At 39.5% G+C, this 18,799-nt stretch overlaps 1 protein-coding gene across 1 annotated transcript in view; it reads right to left on the bottom strand.

The window, feature by feature from the left end:
• KAT2B (lysine acetyltransferase 2B) overlaps positions 1 to 18,799 on the bottom strand; it is a 117,540-nt gene that overhangs the window by 25,742 nt on the left and 72,999 nt on the right. The window contains exons 7-10 of the mRNA XM_003781875.3: positions 13,570 to 13,761; positions 10,898 to 11,004; positions 5,160 to 5,285; positions 1,839 to 1,975 (exon numbers count right to left, since the gene is read on the bottom strand). Of these exons, the coding sequence (XP_003781923.3) occupies positions 1,839 to 1,975; positions 5,160 to 5,285; positions 10,898 to 11,004; positions 13,570 to 13,761 (562 nt within the window). The remainder of the gene's footprint in view (positions 1 to 1,838; positions 1,976 to 5,159; positions 5,286 to 10,897; positions 11,005 to 13,569; positions 13,762 to 18,799) is intronic.

Raw genomic sequence — 18,799 nt, 5'->3', positions numbered from 1 at the left:
GTGCCTGTAGTCCCAGCTACTTGGGAGGCTGAGGCAAGAGAATCACTTAAGCCCAAGAGTTTGAGGTTGCTGTGAGCTGTGACGCCATGGCATTGTACCCAGGGTGACAGCTTGAGACTCTGTCTCAAATAAATAAATACATAAACAGTCTGGTGCAAATGTTTTTGTGGTAAAATGATTTTTTTCTTCTGGGTAGATACCTAATAATGGAATTGTGGGATCAAATGGAAGGTCAACTTTTAGATCTTTGAGGATTCTCCATATTTCTTTCTATAAAGGTTGTATTAGTTTGCAATCCCACCACACAAGTCGTGGAAGCAACCCAAATACCCATCAACCCATGAATGACAAATTCAACAAATTGTGGAATATGTGTATCATGGAATACTATTTGGCCAGTAAAAAAAAAAAGATGGAAACTTTACATCTTTCATGTTTACCTGGATGGAGTTGAAACACATTCTTCTTAGTAAAGTATTGAAAGAATGAAAAAAACAAATATCCAATGTACTCAACACTAATATGAACCAACATATAAACAATTATATACTCACTTGAACAAAACACAAATACAGTCTAGTATGAGGCAGGAGAAGGAGGAAGAAGTGAGGGGGTTGGGCGAATGGCAGAGGAGGGAGGGCATCTGGCAAGCTCTCACCTAATGGGCACAAAGTGTGGGTGGATACCACACCCCCTGGGTGAGGGGCTCCTTTACGACCTTGGAAGTGAGAACAATGTAATCTAAAAATTTGTACCTTCATACTAATTTGAAATAAAAAAAATAACAAAAATAAAAAATAAAAAAAGAGACTGGGGAATGGTTTTAGAGCAAAAGAGACTAAAGAGCAAAAGAGATAAGAACTAAATGTAATGCCAATCTCTAACTGATCCTTCGACAATAAGAACAAACGTTATAAGGGACCTAACTCAGATCTATGGGGGATTTAGACATGGGTTGTATATTAGGCTGGGGGTCTGCAAACTTTTCAGTAAGGAGATAGATTATAAATATTATATGCTTTGCCAGTCACACATCCCCTGGCTCAATTATTCAAGTCTACTATTGTAAGGCAGCCACAGACAATGTGTATCAATAAAAATTTACGTATAAAAACAGCCGATGAACTGGATTTGGCTTGCAGGCTTTAGTTTGCCAACTCTATATCAGAAAATATTATAACCATGCTAAATTTTCTAAAAGTGATAACTGCATTGTGGTTATATAACAGAATAAACTTATTCTTATGAGATACAAGTTCACACAAAAATAGGAGTAAAGTGTTTTGACATGTGTTTTTAACTCTGAAATGGTTCCAAATAGTTCACAGTGGGTAGGGGTTTGGGGAGAGACAGGGAAGGAAAATGTGGCATTAATGCTAACTGCTGAATATAAGTGAGGTGTGTATGGATTTTTATCGCAGAATTTTGCAACACGTGTAAGGGTTTAAAATTGTTTACAATAAAATGTTGAGGGGAGCCAGGTGCCACGGCATGTAATCCCAGCTACTTGGGAGGCTGAGGTGGGAGATCGCTTGAGCCTAAGCATTCAAAACCAGCTTGGGCAACACAATGAAACCCCCCAGCCCCCCAATCTCAAAAACAAAAACAAAAAATGGGAGGATGCCTTCAACTGTGTCACACTACTAGTATGTGGCCCTATGATATTCACCACGGGGAATCACTTGCTCCTGCCCTCCCCAGACTGACCAACAGGCTAAATGCAAACCAGTGTAGCATAACACAGTAACTCTCAGCATTACCACCCCCATTTCTGACAGCTGGAGTGGCCAGAACAATCATGAGAGCTACCAGGTGGCTGCCCAGTTTACCCTGCTGACCTCTGGTCCGAGCATCGCTGCAGGGTCCGTGATGGTAGACATCACCTCATTGATTAATTCCATTGGAATATCTCCCATAACTCGGGGTTTCTTGGCCTCCTCTAAAACATGAGAATCATTCATTTTCCTCTTTTCTCCTATGAGATTCAAAATAAAAAGGAAATAATGGGTGGTTTTTACATAAAACAGATAATACACACCAACTAATCCAACTAATTTTCTAACAGCATTGACCAGTATGGAGATCACCTCTTCCTTTATCAGTGGAAGAGGTGGCAGGAGAAGGTGGGAAAGAAAACATAGGAGGTCCCAGGAACGGCCAACCCCAGATTGTGCATATTTTCTATCTTCAGTGACCATGTTTTAACTTGATATGTGAATTCTTAACTCTTTTCATTCGTAAGTGCAAGGGGCTAATTCTAGCTGTTGTTGGTTCATAATCTCTAATATAGTGCCTTTGAGGTCAGTGAACATGGTCCATATGATAATAAAACATCAAGAATTTTTGAAACTACCTTTCTGACCTAAAAGAAGATCAATTTTTTATAAATAATATGATGTTTTCTTGGATATAATGTATATTTTCCAATTTGGATCTCTATATATCCATTAATTTAAGTGTATTGATGTTCTATGGGCTTCTAGATACTGGTATTTTTGTCTGATTGGTCTATGAATTACTCAAAGAAGTTTATTTAAAGCTTCAACTGTTAATTTTATTATTTCTCCTTGTATTTTATGTGAATCCTATATATATACATGAACGCACACACACACATACACACAAATATGGGGATGCGTAAGTATATGCATGCATGTATATTATGTATATATGTCTATATATATTTGAAATATGTATATATGTATATTTTTTTGTATATTTTTCTATATATATTTGAAATATAATATGAATTATTTTATTTTTACTTTATTTTTTTTGAAAACAAATTGCTAACAAGAGCTTTTTTTTTTACATGAGTTAATTTTTATGTCCAAGCACAAGGATAATGAAATATATATTTCCATGCAAAATATTATATACATTAAATAACATACAGTGATAAAAATGCAGTGTAGGTTTCCTGGAAAGCAGACTCTGTGGTAGAAATGTACATGCAGGAAGTGTATGTATTGGGCGGTGCTGTCTAGATGAAGACCAGTGAGAGTGGAAGAATGAAGTAGGATGAACAGAGCAAGAAAGTGAACTCTATTGAAGTCCCAACAAATGTCTCAGTTGATCCCTTGAGGAACCTCTGAAGTTGGAGATCCAAAGATGTCTTGAATTGAAGCAATGGCCAGTCCTTGGATATATGCCGCCCCACAAACATGAACCTTGAATGAATTGCCAGGGCTAATTTCCAGAGAAAAACTCAGCAGAGCGCAGCCAACTACCAATTATTTTATTTCAATAAACAATTAAAATGGTGAATTTAATTTTTTCACTATAAAATAGCTTACTGGATCTCTCACAACGCTTCTTTTCTTTAAAGTGGTGCCTCACAAGGCAAGCTGGGCTGCTGGCCCATGAAGTAGATGCCATCTCATCATGCCCATGCTTGGAGAGGCCACGCAGAGAACATTCTCCCACTTTCCTCAGGAGAGGAGACAGTGGATTTTTCCCCTTTCTACTTTCATGTTTGTTTTCCCAGGTTGTTTGTTTTTATGACATAACATGTACTTATTGTATAATTACACTTTTTTAGATTTTTATTACAGATGTCTACATCTAATTTATTCTTCAAATAGGAATCCAACAGAACACACTGCTATGTGGCATTCTCATTATCTTCAGTTTAAAAAGAGCAAAATAATACAAAGTATCTTATCTACAAAAGATGCTTCCATAAATATTACCTATTACTTATTAAATGCCCTTTGTGGAGTTCTTATTTGTATAACTCATATTGTTGTTATTGGAGACAAGGAAAAACACAGCCAGACATTTGACCAGTAAGTTTTCAAATTCCATGATCCTCAAGAGCAATACTGCAAACTACTTATTCCATAGCTAAGGTTTGTACCTTGTATGCCCCAAATCTGAAACAGTTCTAACAGTGTTATAATAAGAAAGCATCTAAGGGCCCGGCACAGTGGCTCACGCCTGTAATCCTAGCACTCTGGGAGGCCAAGGCAGGTGGACTGCTTGAACTCATGAGTTTGAGCCCAGCCTGAGCAAAAACAAGACCCCATCTCTACTAAAAATGGAAAAACTGAAACAGCAGGATCACTTGAGCCCAAGTTTGAGGTTTTTATAAGCTATGACGCCACAGCACTCTACCCAGGGCGACAGTTTGAGACTCTGTCTCAAAAAGAAAAAAAAAAGCATCTAAGGCTGCATCCTAACTCACTGGCAAAGATTAGTGATGACTGACTGATTAGTGATGTCACTGCTGAAAGAGGAAGAGAGAATGGTGGAACACGCTACATATTTGGTATTTCATAGAGGTCCTCTCTCTCCCTTTCATGGCATTTCTTTTATTTCAAAATTTTGGCATATTTAAGATTTGTTTGATATCAAGTCTGCAGGCAGAAATACAACCTTCAAAACATGCTATAACTGAAATGCTTCCAGATTAAGAGACATTTTTGCTAATATGGCAGATAATATTAGTGGTCAAATTCTGGTATCTGCCATGTAACATTGCAGTTATTCTCACAAAAGAAAGAGACTACATCTTTCCACTTCTCCATCTCTTGATTCTCAGTTCCACCATGTGACTTGTTTTAGATGACAGAATGAGACAGAAGTGATGGTGTCCAGTCTGGAACCTAGGCTGAAAGAGACTCTGTATTTCTGCTTATTCTCTGGCACTTCTGCCATCATCACAAGAAGGACATGTACTGGGCAGCCCAGAGGTCCTAGGAGGACAATGAGGAATATGTGAAGCAGACGTGTTCAGCTTACGTGTTCTATCCAAGCCAAGCCCAGAAGAGAAACACATGAGCAAGCCCAGCACAGACTGAATGAGATGAGCTGAGATCAGTCAACTACCTGGTAACGTGCTAAACGAGTGAGCTACAAGAATAAGTTATTATAGTTGTAAGACTGCATTTTGGATTCTGAGGGTGTCCATGTACATATATTAAATAAATTTGTATCATTTTCTTCCTATTAAAAAAAAAAGCTACATTTTGGGTTGGCTTGTTACTCAGCAATAACTAACCAATACAGTCGAAAGCCTAAAACAAACAGATTCCCAGCCACAAAAATTCTAGACATGCACAATCTGTAGTTGGCCTATGTCTACCTTTGTCACTCCTCAGACAATCAGATTCCTGGGGCCACTCACAGCCTTTAATTATCCCTCCCCAAGAGCTTACCTGGGTTTGCCTCAAGTCCAGAAGAGGCTTTGCAGGCAGGGCTGCTGCTCCCTCCATTAGGCTGCTCAAGGGACGATGAGTTGGAATTGTATGAAACTGTCCCAGCCACAGGAGGAGGATTGATAACTGCCACAATAAAAGGAAAAGAAGGTATTAGGTGACTCCTTTCCCAAGCAACAAGGAACCAAGTGCACATGACACCATCTCATTTCTGCCCAATACCACAAAGAATTCATTCTTTTAACAACACAAGTCATCAAGATAATAAAAACAGTAATGGATTATAACTCATGGAATAAAACAGGGATATCTGAGTTCATATTGACAAAATAATAAATGAATAAATAAGTAAGTGGAGAGAAGACAAAGCTCTCCTTACAGAAGGACACCAACAAACACAAATGAGAAAGGAATGATGGAAGTTGATAAAAAAATCACCATCTGGCAGCCACCATATAATAACTAATTCAGAGAAGAGATTTGCATAGTCTCAAAGTATTACCATACAAAGACACTTTTTCATTCCAAAAGGAAAAGTGGTAACACTACAGTGAAGAAAGCTGGTGAACACCACCTTAACCAAGTGATCAAGCTTAGTACCAACAAGCCAACATCGTATGCCTCCCGAGATCACAGAAAAGTTACTATATACCACATTGTTGAGACAGAGGCAAAAACAGAAAACAGTCTACAGATGAGATAATAATACTATATGAAGGTGAAATTTGCTGACTGATAACTATACAGTTTGTTTTTTTTCCTCGCAAAGCCATTCTTTAAAAAAAAAAAAAGGTCCCTGTTCTTGGAAGAAGCCCACTGACACGAGTAAAGGAGCATGGTATTTGTAATTTTCAACTATAATAATAAGGGGGGAACATATATATAACTTGGGGGGCATACATATATAAAATGAGAGAGAAAGAAAAAGAAAGAGTGGGGGGTAGGAAAGGGATAATGAGAAAAGCAAATCTGGCAAAATGTTAACAATTGGTTTATACCTGAGAAAAGAGTATAAAATACACAGGCTTTCTTCAGCTTTTTCTCTCTCTCTTTTTTTTTCTTTTTGGAGACAGAGTGTCACTATGTCACCCCCGGTAGAGTGCTGTGGCATCACAAACTCTTAGGCTTAAGTGATTCTCTTGCCTCAGCCTCCTGAGTAGCTGGGACTACAGGCACCCACCACACCGTCTGACTATTTTTTGGTTGCAGTTGTCACTGTTGTTTAATAGGCCCACCCTGGGCTTGAACGCACCAGCCTCGGTGTAAGTTTGAAAATATTTCCAGGCGGCATCTGTGGCTCAAAAGGGTAGGGCGCCGGTCCCATATGCCGGAGGTGGCGGGTTCAAACCCAGCCCTGCCAAAAAAATATATATATATTTCCAAACGAAAAGTTTTGACTTTTTAAAGAAAAAGCCATTGCACACAGTAGGATGCTGCTTTGCTAGTTGTGTTGCTGATTGGCACCTAATGAAGGTGAGAGATGATAAGGAGCACAGACACTCTCAGTAACACTGGCTGCATACAGGACACGGCTTATGTCCATTCATCTAAGTTCCAATGCACCCACGGTTGCCTACAGAGACATTCCCAGCAGCAAAGAAGATAATGGAATATTCAACAAAGCAGCGGAGAAACACCAACTCATAGCACTTCTAACCAAACAGCAGTTGGTATGTAAAGAATCAGAATATTCCATAGTGCCAAGCTGTGTTTTTCCTTCCAACATACAGGCCTTCTGAATTTCAAACCACACTGGAATGAGTCTGAACAAAGAGGAAGAAGTGATTTGAATGTCTTGCAAAACTTCAGAACCATCATTATGAATGTCATTTATCATAGTTGCTATCAATGTGCAGACATGCCAATTAAGTAGAAGATTACACTCTTCTCTCCTCCCAAGACAACACATTGCAATTACAGCAGAACAGGAGAAGAGAGACCGCTTCTGATGGCTTCAGGTAATCCTAAAGTGTACAATCCAGCCTAACCGGGTGATAACTTTAGCCACAGAAATAAACACAGAATTTCCACAGGGTCACAGAAAACGCTGCCTTTCCCATCTTGTGCTATGACAGATAGCAATGTGGCTGGAAGTTGAGCAGATTGGGAGGATTTTGAGGAGGCAAAGGTCAGGCAAGGGGACTTTTCACACACAGAGAAATCCTCTTCACAGACGCTCCAGAAGAGAACAAAGTTGATCCTGCTGAATAGCCCAGTGTCCTCCTGCCTTAAGGGGGAAACTGTGTTCTTCATTCATTCCTCCCACAAAGCTTACACTGCACATCTGCAGTGTACACTGAGACAGTGTAATGTGGTGGTTAGAGCTCTGGCTCTTAATTAACTCTTAAATTAGGAGTTAGACAGAGCTGGGTGTGGAGCCCACATCCATCACTTACGAGCTCTGATCTTGGGCAACTTGCTCCTCTCTGAGTTTGTTTCCTTAAGTATGTAAAGTAGACAATAACTCCAGCTTCCTTGGGTTTGTAATAAGGCTTAAAGATACAAAGCAAGCCATTTAGTCTACCACTTAACAAAAGTGTCAATTATTACTATCATTGTGGAAAAAATGGGCACAAGGAGTTACACTCTAAGGAAAGACAAAAATTAAGGGGAAAATCGGGGCTAGGATAACATGAGGGAAATATTATCTGAAATAGCAATTCTCAAATGTTACTGAACATTAAAACCACCTTTTAACATTTACAGCTTTTAAAAGTCCCAATGTCTAGGTGAGGCACAGTGACTCAGCCTATAATCCTAGCACTCTGGGAGGCTGAGGCAGGTGGATCACCTGAACTCAAGAATTCAAGACCAGCCTGAGCAAGAATGAGACTCTGTCTCTACTAAAAATTAAAAAAAATTGCTGGGAGTTGTGGCAGGTACCTGTAGTCCCAGCTATTCAGGAGGCTGAGGCAAGAGGATCTCTTGAACCCAAGAGTTTGAAATTACTGTGAGCTGTCGTGCCATAGCACAAGGGCAACAGAGTAAGACTTGTCTCAAAAAAAAAGAAAAAAAAATTATATATATTTAAAGTTCCAATGTCTAGACCTCACCCCAGACCAATAATCTCACACTCTCTTGGGAAAGCATTTGGAAATCCATGTACAGTGCATTTCAAATCTCTGTGGGTGATTCCATTGTGCAATCATATTTGAGAACCAAGGAGAAGATAGAGCCAAGGTTCTGTCAAAGTTAAAAAGCAAGGAGATCCAGTCTTTGCTAAAGGGGCATAAGAGAAAGTAGGAAAGAGTTCATGGGAAATATGCCATTCAAAAGCTAGCTACTTGGAGAACAGACAGAGGATATGTCCAGGAACCAGAGAAAGTATGTCCAGTACACACTAACTGCTCAGGTCTAGAGGGAGCAGGTAATATGCACAGAGAGACTCTAAAGCACTAAAGATTTTAAACTAAAGAAACGAGAAAGTTAAGACTTAAGGTAAAAAAAAAAAAAAAAAAGGACACAAAGATGTTACTGAAAGTGAAAAATCTTTGATCCAATAAAAATACCTCATTTCCTAAGGACTCTGGTTTGTAGGATTTGATTATATTTATAACTAACCTTGGACTCTAGATGAATTTTTTTTTTTTTTCTGAGATAGAGTCTCACTCTTTCACTGTCAGTTAAGTGCTGTTGCACCATAGCTCACAGCCACCTCAAACTCCTAGGTTCAAGCGATCCACATGCCTCAGCCTCCCAAGTAGGTGGGACTACAAGCACCTGCCACAATACCCAGGTAGTTTTTCTATTTTTAGTAGTGAAGGTCTCACTCTTGCTCATGCTGGTATCAAATTCCTAAGTTCAAGCAATCCTTCCACTTCAGCCTCCCAGAGTGCTAGGATTACAGGCGTGAGCCACAGCACCTGGCTCTAGACGAAACATCTTTTAAAAATCATCTTCTCAGCTCGGTGCTGGTAGCATGGTGGTTACGGTGTTGGCCACATGCACCAAGACTGGTGGGTTCCAACCCAGCCCAGGCCAGCTAAACAAGAATGACAACTGCAACAACAACAACAACAAAAAAAAACAGTTGGGCGTTGTGGCAGGGGCCGGTAGTCCCACCTACTTGGCAGACTGAGGAAAGAGAATCGATTAAGCCTAAGAGTTTGAGGTTGCCTGAGCTGTGATGCCATGGCATACTACCAAGGGTGACACAGTAAGACTCTGTCTCAAATAAATAAATAAAATAAAAATCACCTTCTCAAATGCATTATGCTAAGCTAAAGTTATCAGACTCAAAAGGTTATATACTATAAGATTCCACTCATATGACATTCTAGAAAAGGCGAAACTATAGGAAGGAAAAACAGATCAGTGGTTGCAGGGCTGAGAGGAAGGCAATGAATGCCCTGGGATGGGCTACACAGGAATTTGGTTGGAGTAACACACTTGTTCTGCATTTTAATGGCAGCAATGGTTGCCCAAGTGTGTTTGTCAAAACACATAGTACACCAAAAGGGTGAATTCTACTGTATGTAAATCATACCTTGATTTTCTTTTTTAAAACAAGAATAGTACAATGTAGGGGTATACAGCACACTTCCTGGGTGAAGGCCATAACTACGTCTAGGACTTTATAGTTTACCTTACAAACACAAACAATGTAACCTAATTGTATGCACCTTCATACTAATCCAAAATTTACAATAAACAAATAAATAAATAAAATTTCCTTTGCAGGAGGCAATACTCAAAAGCCCGCATGTTATGCTTTGATCTAAAGTTGTACAAAGCACTCTTTTTCTTTGAAACAGTCTTACTATGTCACCCTCAGTAGAGTGCTGTGAAATCACAGTTCACAGCAACCTCCAACTCTTGGGCTTAAGCGATTCTTTTGCCTCAGCCTCCCAAGTAGCTGGGACTACAGGTGCCTGCCACAACACCCGACTATTTTTTTTTTTGGTATAGTTGTCATCGTTGTTTGGAAGGCCCAGGCTGGATTCTAACCCGCCAGCTCTGGTATATGTGGCTGGCGTCCTGGCTGCTGAGCTACAGGCGCCGAGCCTCTACAAAACATTCTTGAGATCAAAAGTCTGCATTCTTCTTTTCCCATAGACAAATATAAACTGCTACTTTGCCTTTTCCTGCCAGACTTCTCCATCAAGTCCTCCTAGTGTCAAAGATAAGATCACTGTGACCCCAGATGTCTGTCTTGCTCACGAAATGCCAACTGATGCTGCAAACAGACTCGAGCAACAGCAAAGATGCCCGGGCCCTACTGAGAAGTGTTTCACATCCTGTAGGCTTGGGACCGCCTGCTTCTCCTCACTATCCCACCATTGCCCCTGGTAGTAATCTGATGTACAGACATCACAGATTAAGAAGTCAGCCTGAGACTCGATTCCTCAGCACATCTAGCCATTGACTGAGACTATAATAATCTCTGAAGAAAGCCAAATGTGATTACAGAGCTGAGCTGGCTGGCATTTTACATTTCCCATTAAACTGCAATGTGCAGGCTAAGCAAATTCCATAGTAGTTTTTTTTTTTTGTTTAATCTATTTGGTTTGCACCTGTACTCCTCATTAATAGACACAGTTACAAGATTTTGCTTCACAACTATTTTCTCCTCATTAATAGGGATGCAGATGTAAGATTTGCCCAAGTATTTGCTTTTTTGTTGGCTCCAGTCTTCAATTTCCTGATGAAAAACAAATACAGAGGGAGCTCCAACTAACACACTTTGGGTTGGCCCTCCTGGTTGTTCTCTGATTTACAGAAAAAAAAAAAAAATTTACCTGTTTGGATTCCTAGCTGGCTGGTTCTGGAAGAAGCTGCGAGAAAATCCTGATCCCAGATGGGAGAGTTTTGACTATAAACTTCTTCTTCTAACATGGACAAAAACCTAGACACAAGAATAGAAGCAAAAGTACAATAAAAAACCCATATATTACTAAAGGGTAAGGCCCTAACTGTCTATAGCAATCATCTTCACATCAATGTCTCCCCTTCAACTCAGAAATATAATAAAGATTTATAATTCAAATGATGATTTAGTTGAACAGCCCTGGTATGTCCAAATACAGAAATGCATTTCCAGAAAGTTCTACAAAGTAATTCCTTTTTTTGCAGTTTTTGGCCAGAGCTGGGTTTGAACCCAACACCTCTGGCATATGGGGCCAGTGCCCTACACTTTTGAGCCACAGGCACCGCCCCAAGTAATTCTCTTTTGATTCTGCATAGCTTGACACAACGTAAAACCACCTGAAAACCTGGTTAAACACACAGATAAAAGTCCCACCCAGGCCTACTGAATTTTTTTCTCCCATACACAGGGAAAAAATAGAAATATCTACAAGCGCTACATGAGGTTCAGAGGAGTGAGGCTATGGGTGGCCTTTCTCTTCTTTGTTAATTTTCTTCAACATGTGCATGTATCACTTTTAGAATGAAACACAGGTAGGAGACTTTTAAAAAACAACCTTGTAAATAGGTTGATGGGGGAAAGGCACATGGAGGAAAAGGCAGCATTTATGAAGACTAGGAAGATAAGGACACATACTCTGAAAATCCATGTGAGAATCTCAGAGACCTCACTGGGGACTGGTCCCAGCTCCCACTCTGAAACGGTGCCCGAGACTCAAATAACACCTCAGGCTTCAGTATGTGTGATTCTGCTGCCAAAACTGGAAGTATAAATCCCCAGCAGCCCCGAATGTTGTCATATTCAATGAAAAGGGATTTAAAAGGAGAAGTGGGTGGTAGTTTCACCCCACCATTAGTAATAGAGAAGAAAAGAACACAGCATTGATTTTTTAGCTCAACAGCACATGCATGCCAGAACCATGGGCTGAAGGAACAAAACACACTATAATTAGCAAATATCTGCAGAAGTAAAATGAATTTGCTATGGAAAGAAAATTGTTACTATGCAAAGTAATTAAAATTTCTTTTTAAGCACCATAACAGGTGTGTGTTAGAAAAGGAGAGATCCTCCTCATCTCTTATGCCTTGACTTAGAGACAGAATGACAACTATCACCCCCTTCCCCCCAAAAAACACAAAAAGCTGCTTATGTGCACATGTAATACAGAAATAAGTATAAAATTGCTTTTGTCTTTAAGAAAAGGACTGGTCAAAAGGCAGCCACTGAAATGCCCAGAATCTATATCCCACTTTCGGGGCAACACCTAACTGCAGTCCAAGTGCTTTGGACTCTTAAGAAAAATTTGACAGTCAGGATGCTAAAATATATGTGTGTATATTGGGTGTTCAGCTGAAGCCCATCAGAATTACCCATGGCATCCTCTATCTGAAGTGTAGGATTTGGGTTAGCTACCAAGGAATTGTCGGTCAAATCTATCAGAAAGCTATTTTGGTGGTGGTGGTGTTGTTTTGGACCTAACTTATGTCAAAGAATTAAAACTATCCTTTACTAAGATACAAACTGGGTCACTTAATAATAATAAGTGTCTTAATAATAAAAGTCGAGTTTATGAAATAAAGCAGGGTTTCATCAACCCTTAAGAATACACATATAATACCTCCTCTCAAATTCTATTCTCTACATCAGCACATCTCTGTGGGGTGAGGAAGGAAGGCTCTATTATACATAGTAGGTATTTTCAAATCATACCTTCTTCCTCCTCTGCCAACACTGATCTAGGCAGACTGACAATCACAAAATGAATTGTCTCATTCGTGTCTTGCTATCATTGCCCCATAAAAGTCATCAACTGAAGAACCCTCAGCTCCTCTCTCTAGAAATCAACCTCTTAGCTTACATTTTTGATTCTTATCATTAAAAATGCATTTCCAAGGTCAATGGTGCAGCCTGCGACCTTCTGTTACTTTCACACATTACTTTACTAAAAATATATAAGTGGTTATTTATGTCTTAGAAACAATACAGGGCACAAGAGTATGTATTTTCTACAAAAAACTGAGGACAGGGGTCCAAAGTTCACACTGAAGGTGGCCTCTATGTCTACCCAGCCCCACTCTTGCCATCTAGTTTCTAAAGAGTGAGGGGAGGCCTACTCTACCTGAGGCATGGGATGGTTCACTCCTGCTTAGAAAGGAAGTGGGGGGAACCTGACACTCCAGTTTTCTGGCACCACTTCTGAGTGGCTGCAAACTGAACCTATACATTCTTCCTTATCCTCTCTAGCTTCCTAGCAGCTGAATACACAAAACAAAGTACTGCCCCATTCTATGAGACTCAGAGACAATGGGCAGGCAGGACGAGGCGCGGTGGAGAAGCAATGACTGCCATCTACACAAAGTCAAGCTAATAAATGGACTGAAGAGAAGCCACGGAAATTCACAAAGCGAACTGCAGGTCCTTCTTCCTCCCCCCAGGACGCTGCTTCCCTCATTCCTGAGCGTGTTACTGATGCAGGCTTCATCACTGTATTTACCAACCTCAAGCCCTGGCATCACACAAAGACCAGCGAGAACTCTTCCTTACTTTGGGAAATGGGTGAGGATGAGAGTTCGTTTCTCAAGAGGCAGTTTGTCCTTTTCCTGTCTTGCTTGTTCCAGGAGTTGTCTCCTCATTACGGTGAAGACCGAGCGAAGCAGTGTTCTCCCAAACACCTGTGTGGTTTCGTACCGAGGTAGACTGTCACAGAACTGTGGCACGTTGCAATAACACAGCCACCTGAGACAAGAGGAAAGGAGCACCATCAATAGCCCATAAATCTCCAGGTCTTCTGAAATATCCAATTCGGGTTACTCTTATACTGTTAACCACAGAAACAGCAGTTAGCCTGCAATGGCAAGCAACAACAATACCATTACCAACTGCTGAATGTGGGGATCCGATTGGCTTGCCTGTAGACCACCAATTTACGTACAATTCTGTTAAAATCATCTTATTGTGCAGCATCACACAGTGAGTACTACAACCAAACAGTCATGGAATCAAAGTTCTGCTTTGCCACTTAACTAGCTGCATAACTTTGTAAATTTAATTATGCTATTCAGACTCCATTTCCTTCCCTATAAAAAGAAGAAAACAATAATAATATCAACTTCGTTGGTTCTTGTGAGCATTAAATGAGATACTGTATGTAAAGTGCATGGTATCATTCAAGTTTCTGGCACATAAGCAGTAGTTTAAATAAAAGAAAAAAATTAAAGAGAGGCTGAGAAAGTCTGTTTTGTGAAAAGAATCAGAATTCACCACCACCTAGTCCTCTAAGTAAAACTTAAGGTTTCTTTAAAAGGCCTACACAGCACTCACACATCACCAAAGCGTTGGTGGGAAGATAAAGATCTTCAAGACTGTTCAAAACACAGTCAAAATGCAGGAAGTAATAAGTTTCCACCATCTGTCACCTAGGTACACTTTTCAATGACTCAGATTCAAAGTCAAAAATATACTTCAGCATTGCACAAGGCTGGAGGAGTACTCAGACCAGAGGAAACCAGGGGTTTTTCTTGAGATCTGACCACAGTTCCAGGGTACATTAGCACTGTAAGTCATGCAATTTAGGAAGCACCTTCAGCCAATGGAAAGTAGACAGTGAAAGTCTATTCAAAAAGAACCGTTTTTCTTTTTCATCTTCCAGAGATTCAACACCTGAAATTCTCCAAGATCCCATAACACGAGATGGGAATCACGGAGGAGAGCACCAGACCAGGAAAAGGTCGAAAAGTGTTAGTTCACAGATTTTTATTTAAGATTTTTATTTTATATCTTGGTAGCAGATCCAAATCATTCTCTCCTAGGACAAGACTGCTCTCCAAAAAAAAGTTAAAATTTCTCCTTCCACCACTGCTTTCTGAAAGAACTTTCTGCAGTGACAGAAATTGTCTGTTCTTAAACAAATGGTAGCCACTAGCCACATGGGCTATTGAGCACTGAAGTGTGGACACGTAAGCCAAGGAACGAAATTTTAATTTTATTTAATTTTTGTTTATTTCTTTATTTATAACAGAATCTCACTCGGTGGCCCCAGGCTAGAGTTGTGCCATTGGCCCAGCTCAGGGCAACCTCAAATTCCTGGCTTCAAGAGCTCCTCTTGCCTCAGGCTCCCAAGTAGCTGGGACTATAGGCACCCCTCACAACACCCAGCTAGTTTTTCTATTTTTGGTAGAGATGGAGTCTCGTTCTTGCTCAGATTGGTCTTAAACTCCTGAGCTCAACCAATTTATCTGCCTTGGACTCCCAGAGTAGTAGTATTGCAGGCATGAGCCACTGTGCCTAGCCTAATTTTGGTTTTGATAGCCATTTATGGGTAATGGCTATTCTACAGGACAGTGCTGTTCAACAGAAGACGGCCGGCACAGGTTAAATGAAAATACAACATACCAGAAGCAAAGACCAGTGTATATAGTATGCTATGTTTTGTGAATGAAAGAAAGAAAAATAAAAATATATACAGTTAAAAAGTTTCTCCTATGTACTTTCCTATTCTCCCTTAAAGTGAGAAGAAGCTGTCTAATGTGCCCGAGCTGCTACAAGCTACCAAGAAACTTTGAGCCCATTAGTGAAGAGCACAATAATATTAATTTACTCATACTTTTTTTTTTTTTGTCTTATTCTGTATTGCATCACATTTCCTGCGTGTGTGTCAGGGACGGAGGCAGTGATGTCTACGGTGGTGTCTCACCTTTGGGGAAGAGGACTTCCCCAAAGTTGAGATGAGAAGTTAACTCATCTGCCTAGTTTCAATATTAATCTTAAAACCTGTTACTATTTCTAATTCTTCTCTCAATTTTTTTCTCTTAATAACTTAACCTAAAAAAAAAAACCTTACACCTACATGTCACCTTATGTTTACAACACCAAAATGGGCATCTTGAGGGCTGTGTTACGTCTTTCTCAAACAGTGACCCTCGGTAGCAGAAAAAAATAGAAAAGGCATGCATTTATTTTATAATTCATAAAGGTATTTCAGGTAGAAATCTATCACTTTCAAAGCCAGTCTAGAGTCTGGGGCCACATAATGAACATAAAAGTGTTAGGGCCTCAGGGGAAATCATCACTCAAACAACTAACTATGAAACTATAAATGTAGACTTAAAGTCACAAACCTTAGTCAGGAGTTCAATTTCATGAGACTTAGGCCATCAAAAGACTGGTTGCTAGATGTAATACAGCCATGAGTTGCTTAGCCAGGGGGATATGCTCTGAGAAATGTGTCGTTAGGCTCTTTCAACTTTATGGGACCATCACATAAACTACGTGGCAAAGACTACTACACAGCCAGGCTTTATAGTATTGCTATTGCCCGTAGGGTACAAACCTATACACCATACTACTGTATTGAATGCTGTAGGAAATAAAAACACTATGGTAGGTATTTGTGTATCGAAACATATCTATAAATAGAAAGATACAATAAAAACATGGTATTATAATCCTATGAGACCACCGTCATATACATGGTACACAGCTGACAGATACATTGTTATGTGAAGCATGACTGTATTAAAAAATAACAAAATATGTCCAACTTTTGGCTTTACAAGGGACGATTTAAGGATTTAGTGCTGTCCAGTAAAATTTTCAATGATGATGGGGCTACTCTACATCTGTGCTGTTACAGTAGCCACCAGCCATGATAACTATGAGCACTTAAAATGTGACTGGTACCTAGGTGGGAGGATCTCCTCAGCTCAGGAGTTCAACCGGCCTGAGCAAGAGTGAGACCCCATCACTACTAAAAATAGAAAAACAAGCCAGGCATTGCAACAGGTGCCTATAGTCCCAGGTACTGGGGAGGCTGAGGCAAGAGGATCGCTTGAGCCCAAGAGTTTGAGGTTGCTATGAGCTATGATGCCACAGCACTTTAGCCAAGGCAACAGAGTGAGACTCTGTCTCCCAAAACAAAACAAACAACAACAAAAAAAAATGTGGCAAGTACCACAAGAAATTGGATTCTTTTTTATTTAACCTATTTCAACTTTACTTTTAAATGAAAACAGTATAAAATATTTTTCCATTGAACATGATATCATTATTTTTGGTAGGACTCCATTTGGCTTTAATTGTTTCAAATTTAGCCAATGAATTAAGATGAACTGTAAGTGTAAAATACATAGTGGATTTGGAAGACATAGTATGAAAAAAGAAAGTAAAAATACATTCTTAATAATTTTTCACATGATTACATAGAGAAATGATAATTTTTTTATATATTGGGTAAAATAAAAATATATTATTAAAATTTACTTCTTATGTTTTTAACGTAACTACAAGAAATTTTAAAATTACATATATCACTTGCATATGTGGCTCATGGCTCACAATAGTCAGTGCTGATTTAGAATCCAAAGAGCATTTCCATCAGATATCTGAAAAGAGAGCTATAGATATCTGAGACTCTAAGACTGATGTTATTTCTGCTTCAGAGATGACAGGTTATAAATATTATCATAACATCCTATCCAAAAGTGCTTAACAGGTTATTCAATCTTCCCAGGGTAGAGGAAGACAGCATAGATTGTTATTATCTAGTAAAATTGTTCAAATAATAGACTCCCATTCATTTCCTCTGAAAATCATTTTCTAGACACTGATTTATGCTTTTTTAGCTTTATTTTTACTTAAAATTTAATTGTAGGAAAAGATATTACCTAAATGACTGATTTTAGGTCTCCTAAAAAGAAATAAAATGACAGTTCATTCATTTTTGGATGTCTAATTGAGATGACATTGTGTATGGTGTTTACTGATGATGTAAATACTCTGTCATACTTTTTACATCATCATGATGATCTACCACCTCCTTACTTTCTTTAAAACATGAATACAATTGGAAAACACGAATGCAGATGACTCTGTCATTTTATTTATCTGGCAGACTGAAAAATCATGAACATTATAGGAATTATCCGACCTCTCTGAGTTCATGGGCACTAAAGGTCAATGAACTATTAGAGTCCACACTATAAGCTAGATGGCCTGTCTCTTAGGCTATTGTTGTTTCCATGCTTCCTGACAAAGTCTATCCTAGACTTTAACCCTAATTATGAATGCTAAGTAAATCCAGGGACAAGCTGTACTTCCTAGAACAAGGGATACGTGAAACCAGTTTCCCAAAATCAAGTTAGTTCTAATTTGTTCAGTATTCTTATTAAACATCTCCCCAATGTGGGAGTAACATTAATCTTCAGAAGTTCCATACAACTCAAAATCTAAGACTAATTATTTACCACTTTCCTTTAGCAGGTTCTCTTGGCCAGACATACAGAATGGACATAAAGTTCATGTGCAATTTACCATGTTAAAGTATTTTAAATTGCACATAAACTTTTTATGTCTACTACCTATATTAAGAAGTCATATTCAGCCAGGGGCAGAGGTGAGAGGAAGAATCCCTTAAGCTCAGGAGGTTCAAGATGAGCCTGAGCAAGCGCAAAACCCTAGCTCTAATAAAATTAGAAAAATTAGTGGGGCATCATGGTGCATGCCTGTAGTCTCAAACACTCAGGAGGAGGGCTCAGTGTCCATAGCTCAGTGGTTAGGGCTCCGGTCATATGCACGGGCTGATGGGTTTGAACTCAGCCCAGGTTTGCTAAACAACAATGACAACAACAACAACAACAACAAATAGCCAGGCGTTCTGGCAGGCGCCTGTAGTCCCAGCTACTTGGGATGCTGAGGCAAGAGAACCGCTTAAGCCCAAGAGTTAGAGGTTGCTATGAGCTGTGACACTCTACCAAGGGTGACATAGTGAGACTTTGTC

Source organism: Otolemur garnettii, unplaced genomic scaffold (assembly GCF_000181295.1).
Source record: "Otolemur garnettii isolate 467f Iridium unplaced genomic scaffold, OtoGar3 scaffold00002, whole genome shotgun sequence".
NCBI lineage: Eukaryota > Metazoa > Chordata > Mammalia > Primates > Galagidae > Otolemur > Otolemur garnettii.
This window is presented reverse-complemented; position numbering and strand designations above follow the sequence as displayed.